A 13,241-nucleotide genomic window follows, 5' to 3' on the forward strand; every position below is an offset into this window, starting at 1 on the left:
CGGTCCCTCCTCTGTAAAATGGGGACAGAAATATAACGATGGCAGTGCCCCTGCCTTGCAGTGCCTTGTGTTGCACTCCAGAGTAAAAGAGAAGATGATGCACAAGAGAAATTATTAGATAAATGTGGAGTTTTCGCCGCCCTCTTGGTCTCACCGCAGATGAAGCCTGTGAGGGGATGTTTGGCTGTGAAGCCTCGTCTCTCATTTCCAGTGGGCCCAGCTTTGTTCCTATAGAGGGAGGTCAGGCCTGGGGGAGAAGAGGGCAATAGGGAACTCCAGGTGCCACTGTGGTTCATCCCATGCGTTTGCCTGGGCAAAAGCCACTGCATCTTGGGGCAAGCCTGGTGGCATAGTGGTTAAGTTCACACACTCTGCTTCAGCAGATTTGGATCCAGAGCATGAACCTAGCACCACTTGGCAAGCCATGCTGTGGCGGCACCCCACATAAAATAGAGGAAGATTGGCACAGATGTTAGCTCAGCGACAATCTTCCTCAAGCAAAAAGAGGAAGATTGGTAACAGATGTTGGCTCAGGGCCAATCTTCCTCACCCTGCACCCAACTCCCCAAAAAAAAAGCCACTGCATCTTCTTCTCTGCTGCCCGGATGGAGGTTTGGTATTGAAGGGCCCTGGACTGGGGAAGCACTGGTTCTTGTCCTGGCCCCCTACACCTTCCGCATTAGATACCATGTGCAGCTACCAAGCTGCTTTCTCCTGTGTCAGTTCCCTGGCCCCTTCTGCAGCCCAGGCTTGGGTGGAAGATGCCAGAGGATGAGGCTGGAGGCCTGGAAGAGATGGTGTCTGCTTTAAGGGCATGTCCCAGACCCTTGACTCAGACTGGGCTCATTTGCAAAGACATTCAGGACCCTGCAGACCAAAGGGCAGCTGTTGGCTGTCCCCAAGATTCCTGCCACAAACCCCGGCTCATTCCTGCATATCCTAGGAGCTGGGAGAGGTGCTGGGCGAGGAGCAGAGGAAGGAGGGGAGAGGGGAAAGGCAGAAAAGGAAAGGGGGGAGGGAGGAGAGAAGTCAGGGAAGGAAGGATGGTGAGAGAAAAGTGGGGTGAAGGAAACAGGGCTATGGAGAAGGAAACGAAAGTGACAGAGGAAGTAAAGGGATAACTGGTGAGGCATGGAGATAGAGAGAGAGCCAAAACAAGAGGGGGACGCCGGTGTCTAGCCATACACAGCTGGCTTCCATCCATGAGAGGGGTAATTTGGTCTGTCTGTCTGAAATCAAGTTCATATCTTAAGAGTAAATTGAAATGTGCAAGAGACCAAGGAAAATTTCCGCCTTCGAAGGAGGGCTTTCTTGATGCTTCTAGCTTTATAAACTAATAATTGTTCTCAAATCTCAAAATAAATTTCCAGGGCGGTTGGTGTTTTTAATTCCTGGCGGTGAGAGGAAGAGCGGAGCTCCGCTGGGCTTTGCTTCCCCCTGCTGGCCAGACCTGGTTCTGCATGCTCCCTGAAGACCAGAACCAGGGGACTGTGTTTTGGTGACTGGTTAAGGCTGAATTAGCCCTTTTCCTGGCTCTAAAATCACAAACTATTAGAGCTGGAAGGAACTTAGATCTCCAGCCTCGACCTCCCCCTATGCTTTAGACTTAAATTTCGATCAGCCTGCGGGATATTTCCACCTGTGGACCTCAAACTTGGCAGGTCCACAACATCGTTTATCTTCAGTCTTGCTGGTTCCAATGCACATCCTTCTGATGTCTGTGAACAGCACATTGTCCACCCTGTTACCCACCTTTGAGACCCTCCAGATGCTCCTCTTGCTTGGCCTCCCCATCCCATTAGTCACACATCCTGCTGAGAGCACCGACCGAGAGGGCTCTCTCTTGTGGGACCCTTGTCATCTCTCCAGTCCATCCTTCATCCTCTCTCATCAGCCCACGACAACAGCTTCCTGATTACTGTCCTGTCAGAGAGCAGTGTTTAGAGAGGCAGATATAGATGTAGATGATATAAGATATAGGTGATATGGATGTAGATGGGTGATATAGATGATGGTGATATAGATATAGATGATATAGATGTGGTAGATAGAGATATGGAGATGAAGATAAAGATCCTCTGCAGAATCAAGTCCAGGCTCTTCAAAAACCCTTCATATCCTACTCTGGCCTATCTCTCCAGACCCATCCAGTATCCCTTGCCTTTTATTCTAACAACAGGGCAACTTCCCATCTCTGAAATTGTTTTTATCCATTCTCTAAACACTTAGGGATTCTTATGAAGTGCCAGGCTTTGAGATGGTCATGAGATACAGGGAGACACAAGACCATCTCTGCCCTCACGGAATCGAGTCTCATAGAGTAAACACACAGGTGCACCCCAGACATCATCTGAAGAATGCGGGGCTGGGGGTGGTTGCCCTGCTCTACAAAAACTGGATGCACTCGGCACAGGTTCCCATTCCACACTGTATTCATTTTCTACTGCTGCATTACAAATTGCCACTAACGTAGTGGCTTACAACAACACACGTTTATTGTCGCCGTTCCCTGGGTTAGGAGTCTGGGCATGGTTTAACCGGGCCCTCCACTCAGGGTCTCACAAAGCAGCCATCCAGGTGGGGGCTGAGCTGTGTTCCTCCCTGGAGCTGGGGAGTCCCCCTCCAAGCTCACATGATTGTTGGTCCTGTGGTTGGAGGACTGAGGTCCCACTTTCATGCTGGATCTCAGCTCGGGGCTGCTCTCAGGTGCTAGAAACCACCACAGTTTCTTGCCTTGTGACCCTCACAGACCCTTCATGACTTGACAGCTGTTGCCAAGGCCAGCAAGAGGTTCTCTTCTCCCTTCTGCTGAGATGGAGTCTTATATAAAGTAACCTAATCCCATTGCCTTTGCCGCATAATGAAACATAATCAAGGAAGTGACATGATATCATTTTTGCCATATTATATTGTTCAAAGCAAGTCACAGGTTCTGCCTGCACACAAGGATGGGGATTATACAAGGGCATGACTCATTGGGGGCCGCCCTAGGGCATACCCACCATCCACACACCTCACAGAATCTTCCCATGATTTGCATACATTCCAAGTGTGGGAGGGTGGGCAGAGTCTCAGAGTCTTGCTAAGGGCTCTTGTTCCCGCTGAGTTACTTGAGCTATGAGACACCGAGCTCTCTCTTCTCCCACATACTGCCCCGGCCACTGGCTCCAGCCCCATGTTCAATGCCAGCTAAAGGCAAAGCCACTTACACAAGGCTGTGGTCCATGGTTTTCATTTCAGGGCCATGAACTTAAAATTTTAGACAACCTTTCTTCACAAATCCTTCAGCATGTGACTGGGCCGTATCCTCTCTTCTTCTTGTCATTCCCAGCCCTCAAACCCAACTCCCACCTCCAATTTCTGGTTAATTCTTATTGGCTGAGAAGTTTAGCAGTCTCATGCCGTTAGAGTTGCAACTTCCACCTCAACTGGATCAATAAAATATTTCACTCGTCAAAGGCAGTTCCTGCCCTAAGAGGAATTCTAGGCTCAGGCGTTAAGATAGTATGTTTTACTTACTACACAATGCAAGCAAACGATTACAGAATGATAATGGGCGATGATCAGTACTGGAATAGAAATGCATCAGGGTGCCCTGTGGTCCCCGGGGAGGCATCGCACAGGGGAACCAGCAGAGAACACGTGGGGTCACGGAAGTCTCTGGAGACAAGACGGGACTGGTGCTGTCAAGGCATTAGCGGGGGGATGAAGGAGATGTGGGCCTGTGGGCAGAGAAGAGGAGCACTGAGAAGACACCGTGGGCTCAGAGGGTTTGAGGAAATGCTGTCATTCAGGACGGCCATCCTGGGGGTGAGGAGGCGGCAGAAGATGAGGCCGTGAGGAGGGCAAGTCCCACACCCTTTGCTAAAGGAGCTCAAACTGGGTTCTGTGTCCATGAAGCTTTGTACTCTCCACGTGCACGTGCTGTTCACGAGGCCGAGAGGGCCACACTCCAGGTCAACACACATAAAATGAAGAATGTCATGGATAAACTAGGACATGTGGTCAACCCTACCTAAGCCTCAAATATCCTTCCAACCCCTTGGCTACAGCCTCTTGGATGCTTCCAATTATATGCTCCCAAAGCACGTGGTGGACGCTCAGACCATAATGTCAGCTACATTCCTCTGTAACTATTTGTCCTCTGTTTCCCCATTGGGTTAAGAGGACCTTGAAAATGAGGGCTATGTTTTATTCGTGTTTGTATTCTTAAAACCAGTACTGTGCCTGGGACAAAACAGGCACTAAATATATTGACATTAGATGCCAACAAAATAATAGCTAACATTTAATGAAGGCTCACTCTTTACCAGGTACTCTTCTAGGCACCTGACATGCATTATGTCATTGAATAATTGAGGACATTGGCGCTTTTATTGGATTCATTTATAGATGAAGAAACCAAGACACAGAGAGGTTATCTACCTTGCCTAAAATGACACAGCATAACAGAAGGAAGAGGTTTCTAATCCAGGTCTTATCTCCAGAGCCCATGAAAGAATAAAATAAAGTCTTGAGAGAACTAGAGTTTGGACCTGCAGAATCATCTGAGAGGGATTAAGTTCCCTGCATGTTTCCCAGAGCCTGGCCAGTCAGTGGTGAGTCCATGCTGGGAGAACACCAGGCGTCATTTGCACGATCCTATGCAGTTGACTGAATAACTCTCCACCCATTATCTCCTGTGGTCCTCACAATAGCTGTGATCTCTAGGCAGATGCATTATTCCCATTCTATCGATGTGATCACTGGCGTTCCCCAAGTCAATGAACTACTCAAGATTCCATAGAAAGGGCCAGAGCCTCCTTTCGAGCCTGTGGCTTTGGACTCCAGGCTCTGTGGTCTTTTTACCAACAACATAATCATCCTGATGTCAATGATTCCTTCTAATGGATTTCTTCATCATGAAAATGGGAGTGATCGTATCTACCTTGGGAGGTGGTTGTGAGGATAATGAGCTGATAGATGTAAAGTGTTGGTGGCAAGTGCTCCCTAAAGGCTGGTGGTGGGAATTATTGATGTTGTTACTGTCGCCGTCGTTATCATCATCACCTGAGAAGAAGATTTGGGATCCAGGCTAGGCAGATGCCAGGCATGGGACAGTCATGAATTTAAAATAAAATGGCCAAACACAGGAGAGAATGGAAAATCTTCTTTAGGTTCCTAGGCAGGGTCGGAAACATAGAGATTCAGGTCTGCAGATCAGCAGATTTATTGATCAGAAAATGTGACCCTTGATGGCCACATGACCAATGATCATGTCCACCAGGATCACTAAGGGTCAGAGCCAGGACTCGGGTCCCCAGGCAAGGCCAGGAGCAGACATTTCCAAAGCTGCTTACATCACACCACGAGATAGCTTTCTGTTGTCTGGACTGTGAGCTCATGAGGACACTTCCAGCCTACTCATCATTGAATTCCAACTGTGTCCCCAGTACCTGCTGTGTGGATATTACATGAGTGAATGAATGAACAAGTGGGTACACACTTGCACAAGCAAGCCAAAAAGCATGGATTGGATCCTAGTAGGGCAGAGAGCCAAAGTAGGTAGTTGAGGAAAGCTTGGGTGTGTGGTACCAAGCCTCACCCATGGACCCTAGCTTGTAAATTCCCTTTTAGACTCCCAGAGAACCTGATGCTGACCTTTGAACCAGAGCCTATCCACCTGGAGGGATGGAGAACCATTATTCTTGGTTCAAACAATGAAGCATGCACACATGGGGACACACACACACACACACACATAGTTTATAAAGATAATAATCTTGAAGGATTGTTTGCAGTTTGCTCCTGACTGAGGCAGGGCCCTGAAGCAGGTGACCTCTCCATGACTCTTCAAGGACCAGCATTCTGCATCCTTCAGCATGGCGGTTCCTATTCTTTCTAGCGTGAAGAACACTTTGTAATTTCAAAAACAATTCTGAAGGTCCCCAATGGAAAGAGGTTGTCTTCTCTAGTAACAATGGACTGTAAAAAAAAAAAACAAAACAATACTAATAGATGGTGACAGAGGCCTTTGCTGAATTCATCAGTCTTTGGAATGAATTCGTGTTTTCTTTACACTAAGAACATTTTCATATATTTGAAAATCATAGTCCTATATGTGCAGGGCACAGTATTAATTTATTCATATTCCTTTGGTTTACCAAAGCTCACGGAACTTTTGGTCTTTCAAGCATCCTCAGATCTCCCCCCACCCAGGGTTGGGACCAGGTGATGAAGTTCAAATTCTGACTGACTGATTCCACTAAGTAGCTGGTAAATTAAAAGTATGCACATTGCTTAGCGTCTCTCAGCCTTGTTTCCTTGAACTGGGATGTTAATCCCTACCCTCCTTGCATGTTTGTTGTGAGGTTAATGGGGTAACGTATAAAGCGCAGACGGATGTCCGGTGGAAGTTGTGGCTTCGTCCCGCTGACGCTTCTCCCTGTCTAGCCTGGAGCAAGCCAGGACTTTCTCAGTCTCCTTCTTCCTTCCCCTCCAGGTTCCTGATTGTCCTGGGCTGTTTGATTCTGGCCGTCCTGACCACATTCAAGGAGTACGAGACCGTTTCGGGAGACTGGCTTCTGCTGCTGGTGAGATGGGGCGCCCATTGTGGTGCTGAGTTTCTGGGGCCGACGCGTCTGGGTGGACTTCCATGGCGATGGCCAGGAGGCTGCCCTTGCGTACGATTCTGCCCCGCTGGTTTTGGCTTCCTGGAGTCTCTGGGCAAGTCCAGGCCCAAGAGAAAGCAATGCCTGGATCAGCTGGTGAGGTCTGCCAGGGGCACAGGGAGTGCCATTTGTTGTTCCAGATTAGAGATAAGGGGCATAAACAAGGTCAGAGCAAAACCCAGCACACACGAGTTATATTAGAACATAGGGCTTCCCAATCCTCGGGAAGTTCCATTCTAAACCCCGCCTCTGCTTTTTCTCCCTCGCATCCTGCTCCCTAAGCCCTGAGGATCTCTTACTCCCTTCAATATAAAATCCCATTTCTGCATTACAGGTCCTTCCCCGCGGGGCCTCTGCTTGCTTTCCATCTCCCTTCTCCACCCTGGAGAGTGAGGTTAGCATCCTTGGGCAAGTTACCTAAGGCCCTCCATTTCCTCCCATCCTTGCCTAAAATGTGTGAAAATGGAAGGTGAGGAGCCAGTGTGACGGGCTGGGTGCAGCCTCAGCCCCAGGCCAGGAGGCTCCCAGGATGGGCTGGTTCCTTCTGCAGCCCCTGACAGCCCTGGTCACTGGTCCTTTGAAGGACCACACCCTTGCTGGATTAGTAGTCAGCTGCCTCTTCAGGGTGAGGCCCTGCCCTCCACACAGGGATGGGCTGCGATCCCCTCAATTAAGGGTCACGAAATAGCAGAACCTTTAACTCCCACTGAGCATGCCCTCCTGGGCACCAGAATCAGCAGATTGCTTCTGAGGGCAGATGTTTACAGTCCGCGTGTCTGGGGCTGAGATCTGAGAGGTGAGTCCTGGGAAGCCATCCAGTTCCAGGAACTAGCGGCAACTCCCCAAGGATCCAAGGAGGGCACCAAACAGAGGGGCCCCAGGTGTCTGTGTCTGATCAGCAAGGGAGGCGCGGGTGGGAAGGAGCAGACCCAGTGTCTTACGTGGTGGACTCAGCTTGATTACAGAGCCTGGGATTCCTTCTCTGCCACTGGATAGCCTCAAGAAATTTATTTAACCATTCCTTGCCTTGGTTTCTCCAAACACAGAATGAGGATAATATTACAAAACAGGTGGTGGCTGGCCCAGGAGCTGCCCTCAGTAACCCGCTGGCCACAACTAGCCATTCCAGGGGCCGGGCACTGGCCGGGATCAACAGATGGGTTCCTTGATATCTCTCTTTTCACCCTAACTGCACTTCTTAGGGGCTTTTAGTACATTAAAGGGAATTTTGTAAAAATGATCCCTTGGAACAGACACATGGGAAAAAGAACAAGTAATCACTTTGCAAGGCTTCGTGTTAGGGATGGTTAGCACATCAGAAGGAAGACGGGAGCTGTCCAAAACTAGATGGAGGTGATCAACCTGTTCTTCTGCCCGCTCCACCACGAAAGCAGCAACAACAGAAACCCAGTTCTGCGGAACTTCAGAACAGCAATCGCTAGTTCCGGACAACTGGATCCCCGTTGATCAGCGTCTCTCCATATGTTCTTCAACGCAGGAAACATTTGCTATTTTCATCTTTGGAGCCGAGTTTGCTTTGCGGATCTGGGCTGCCGGATGTTGCTGCCGATACAAAGGCTGGCGGGGACGGCTGAAGTTTGCCAGGAAGCCCCTGTGCATGCTGGGTAAGCCCTGGCCCCAGTCGAGGGTGCCCTATGCCCTTTTTTTGGCGCCTTATTTCTCTGCGGAAGTTTTAAGCAAACAGTGCTCTGCTGGGAAGTCATGTGGCATCGTGGAGGCCAGCCCAGCCTCTGACTTTGCTTGATGAGGAGGAGCTGCTCCAATCTTGCAGGTGCTGAGTTCCTCCTTCCGCGCCTGTTCCTCATCATGACCCCACAGGGCTGCTATTCTTAAAGCGAGTTGGGGGGCAGGGGGCCTCTTGGCATTTGGGAAGGAGCCAGCTTGCTGCAGGATGTTGATCATCCTTGGTCCCTAGACCAGTAGCACCCCAGTCATTGTGACACCCAGAATTGCTTGTACATTTCCAGACTGGCTATGGTGGGGTGGGGTGAGATGTGACACCATTACTGGCTGGGAATTAACTTCTATAGGACCATGTTATGCCCATTTTACAGAGGTGGAAACTGAGGCTCACGGAGCTGAGACATTTTCCAGTCACACAGGTAGTAAGCAGCAGATTCCATCCTAACACCCCGATCTGGACAAATCTGGCACCTGTGCCCCCCCCCCAACCTTGTTGCTGTGTCCTGGCCCAAACGTTGCTCTGGGGAGGTGTCCCTGACACCCCTGCATCCAGCTGCAGGCATTTTCAGAGCAGATAAGGCGGACCATCTCACTTAGGCCTATTGGTGCAGCATGGACCCATGTGTTGCCAACCGAAGATCCTGCTAAAATCCTACAGTGACAGGACAAAATCTGCTGCAGTCATGGGTCGGAGTCTGGGAGCCTCGAATTCCTAGGGATGGTTAAAGTTACAGGATCGTAGAATTTCAGGGCTGGGGGGCTGGAAGGGGCATTTGGTCCAACATGCCCTCCTGTCGGATGCTCCAGTCTCCTTTGCAGCAGCCTCCCAGTGGTCGCCCAGACTGCTCGCATACCTCCAGTCACGGGGCGCTCACCATCTCCCGAGGTGTTTATTCCATCTTAACTCCTCTGACTCTCTTCAGATAGTTGAGTTCAGCCATTCTATTCGTCCTCTCCACCCCAGCACAATCTCCTTTTATCAGGAAAGACGTGCTTATTAGCGCCAACTGCACCTTGCATCACACGTTCTCAGCATCACAGTTCTCTCCTCTCAGCTTGCTATAACTATTCTTCACTGCCCTTTTGAAGGTGACCCCTGGGACTGAACACAGCCCTTTGGGTATGGATGGCCAGCCCAGGGGAGAACCAGACCTTCCTGTGTCCTCGGTGCCAGACTTCTCTCCGTGCCACCTGTGGGGGGCACTGCCTTGTCTGCAGCACCCTCACTTCTGTACCACCCTCCCTGTCAGCTGAAACCTCTCTTCCTCCTTCCTGTCTGTTTCTGAGCTTGGCCACCTGAGGTTCTTGTTTATTGCTCAGAATTCGGAATGCAAGTCGGGTGTGTGTGGGGGCGTGTGTGGGTGCACACAGTTTTGGAGGACTTTTTCATACTGATTGTTTTTCTTCTCTCTTCCTTTGTCCTCCTTCCCTGTCTACCCCTGTCTTAGTCCGTTCGGGCTGCAATACAGAAACCCACAGATGGGGTGGCTTCTAAGCAACATTTATTTCTCACAGTTCTGGAGGCTGGAAGTCCAAGATTGGGCTGCCAGCCTGGCCAGGTTGTGATCAAGGCCCTCTTTCAGGTCACAACCTACCGACTTCTTGGACTTCTCGCTGGATGGGTGGAAGGGATGAGGGAGCTTTCTGGGGTTTCTTTTATAAAGGCACTAATCCCATTCATGGGGGCTCCACCCTCACGACCTAATCGCCTCCCATCACATTGGGGTTAGGAACTCAACACGTGAATTTTGAGAGGACAAACATTCAGTGCATAGCAACCCTCCACTTTCCTTCCCTTTGTGGGGGATCAGCACTGGCCACCCCAAAATGTGTCTCTTTGGCATGAGGATTATTTGGGGCTGGTTACTTCTAAAAACTGCAGACGAGGGAGAGCTCTGGAAACCAAGCAGAAGTTACCCTTTGTAAGAGTCGTTTACACTTGTAAGGGAAATCTCCATCTGTAAACGTGTCTCCCTCTCTGTACCAGGAAGAAGGGGGATGACTTTATTTCTAGAAACTCTTATCAATGCAGAAGGCAGGGACTTAAATCTGAATAATAACCTTACTCTTGTTTACTGTGCTTTTCTGGAAATCTCCCGTAACTGACTCCCCCAACTGCCAACAACCTCCTTTGTCCTTAGCTGAAGATGGTTGGCGAGTTGCTCAGCTTGCCTGAGCCTCTCCCATGTATACATGTTATAAAGCTTTGTTTGATTTTCTCCTGTTCTTCTGTCTCATGTCAGTTTAATTCATAGCCCGGCCAGAAGGACCCAGAGGGTGGAGGAATTCTCTTCCTCCCCACATCTTCCTCTCCTTGTCTTCCTCTCAAGGCTTTTGCAGGGGCACGGGTGTTAAGCTGACTTCTTTTTCTTCTTTGGAGCCATCTACCCAGTGCTGACCAGAAGTCGAGTGTGTGTGTGTGTGTGTGTGTGTGTGAGCTGGGGTGGGGGAGGTGACTTGCTGGTTGACAGTGCCCAAATTCAGAGATTCCTGCCCAGTTCGAGAACATCCCAGCTAATGGAACCTGGACCACTCCAGCACGGGAGCATTCCCCATGGAGCAGTCGCCCCTGTTCCAAGACAGGCTGATGTAACAGAGAGCTGCAGAGCATGCTCCCCTGCCCACCTGCCCCGGAGAGATGAGGCCAGCCTCAGCACCACGCCAGCCCAGCTGGCTCCATTTCTGGTGTTGCTGCATTTCTGCTCTGCTCATCTCCACTTCTCCCGTAAGGTAGCCCTTGTGGGAAATGCCGCTTTTCTCTGTGTGTTTGACCAGAGTGTGGTTATCGTGTCCATGATCATCATGACCTTCATGCTCCGGGCAGACTCAGACCTCGCCATTTCGGGTGGGATGGGTCTATCCAGGCCAGAATCCATCATCCTCTCTGACATCATAGACTTGAGCCATGTTTACCAGGCATCTCGGTTTGGTTTTGTTTCCTTTTCCACAAACATTATAAGTGGATAGTTTCACACAGATAAACTGAGAAGCCTAGCCAAGGATACAGACATTAGTATCCAGATGTTTGACCCCTAGTTTTTTCCAAGCTTAGACACATCTGGAGGACTCTGATATGCTACAAAGGGTGCCAGCTTTTTTGGCAAATACACCTGGGTGTGAATTGAGAAACCTATTCCAAGCTGATAGACCCGCACATGCAAAGGTACGGAGGTGTGAGAGAGCACTGTGTGCTCAGAAAACCACACGTGCTTCTGGAAGGTTCCCCAGGGCCAGGTCACAGAGGGTTTTCAGGAGCTTGAACTTTGCCCAGCAGAGAAACATTCCTTGGAACTCTGATGCTCTTGCCAAAAACAGTTCCATGGTTGAAATCTTTTGAGGAAGGCTGTACTTCATTTATATAATTGAGAGTCACAGTCCGTATTAGTATATTAAAGGCTCTGAGAAGTCCTGCAGTCACAAACCTGTTTAATTGAATTTTTCCCTAATTGACTTGACCATGAAGTCCTTTTCACTTGCTAACCCTCTGTAGTACAGTGGGGAGACCATTGATGGGGGGCTTGGGGCCACGGAAGGGAATAAGGAAGAGACCAGGGCACATTCTCTCCCATGCTCGGCTGTTTGACTTCAGGAGCCAGCCTGGCCCCTTCAGAAGTGCCTCATCCCCTTGACCTCTCTGCTTTCAGCTGCAGCTCTGGTAGACATTTCTCTGTCACCTCCCGACACCAGCATCCCACTTCATGGGTGGGGCTCATGTTTTTCCACAGTCTACCCCAGGGCCTTTGGTGAAGCTAAGGGAGGTCACCAGACAGTGCAGCTCAGAAGCATGGGGGCATTAACCACCCCAGGAGCGACCATCAACCAGCAGGGGACAGGAGCCGATGGACAGATGCCCCAGCTCCCATCTTTCAGAGGGACGATCTTGGGAGGTTCTGCCTGCAGCTCAGAGGCTCCGGCACTGACCTTGATAACACCCCTTATGTCAACTTTTTCTCCTTTCCTGTCTCCCTCTCCCCTCACTTCTGCTGCCTGGCATCATCTCTCAAAAAGGTACTCACAGCCGAGTCCGGGTCTCAAGTGCTGCTTTTGGGGGAAAACCCACAGTAAAACTGTCTGCGCTTCAGGCTTCAGCTCCACAACTGGGGCAGCCTTGGTCCCCTCTCTGCCAGGGAGTGACCCTCAAGTGCCACGCTGGGGAGTTGCTTCCCTGGGATTTAGAAAGAGCGTCGGAGTCCAACAGGCCTGCCTCCGATCCCAACTCAACTGCATCCGGCCGCGTAGCCTCCTTGGGGAGGCACTCGTGTTCAGAGCTTCTGCTTCCTCATCTGTCACAGAGAAGGATCCTACTTCCTGCATGTGATTATGTCACGATTTATCACAGCAGCTGTGGCACATGCTTGTCTGCCAGCAGACAGTGCCCGTGATGGCTCCCTTGCCTTCGGCTGATCTGCTCTGCCCTCTCCCCTGCCTCCTCTCTGCCCTCTTCCGCAGACATCTTCGTGCTGATTGCTTCGGTGCCGGTGGTTGCCGTGGGAAACCAGGGCAATGTCCTGGCCACGTCACTGCGAAGCCTGCGCTTCCTGCAGATCCTGCGCATGCTGCGGATGGACCGGAGGGGCGGCACCTGGAAGCTCCTGGGCTCGGCCATCTGTGCCCACAGTAAAGTAAGTGCCACGAGAAGCCACGAGACCACGTGGGCTTCTCACCCACCTGTGCCCTCCCATGGCATCTCCTCCCTTACAGTGTCTCCAGAAAGTGGTCATTGGCTGCTAATGTTCCCAGCTGTCCCCTTCTCTGGAGAAGTAAAGGAGAGCTGCTTTGCCCAGGAGGTTATATTGTCCTTTCCCTCCTCCCCTCACATCAGGGGAGCCCACGGCCAGTGACTAACTGACACAGGGTACCTTTCTTCACGTGGGACCAGCTCTGTGG

At 50.5% G+C, this 13,241-nt stretch overlaps 1 protein-coding gene across 1 annotated transcript in view; it reads left to right on the forward strand.

Annotated features, from left to right (window-relative positions):
* Positions 1-13,241, forward strand: part of KCNQ3 (potassium voltage-gated channel subfamily Q member 3) — a 301,344-nt gene that overhangs the window by 244,840 nt on the left and 43,263 nt on the right. The window contains 3 exon segments of the mRNA XM_046642267.1: positions 6,482-6,572; positions 8,149-8,275; positions 12,804-12,976. Of these exon segments, the coding sequence (XP_046498223.1) occupies positions 6,482-6,572; positions 8,149-8,275; positions 12,804-12,976 (391 nt within the window).

Source organism: Equus quagga, chromosome 16 (assembly GCF_021613505.1).
Source record: "Equus quagga isolate Etosha38 chromosome 16, UCLA_HA_Equagga_1.0, whole genome shotgun sequence".
Lineage (NCBI taxonomy): Eukaryota > Metazoa > Chordata > Mammalia > Perissodactyla > Equidae > Equus > Equus quagga.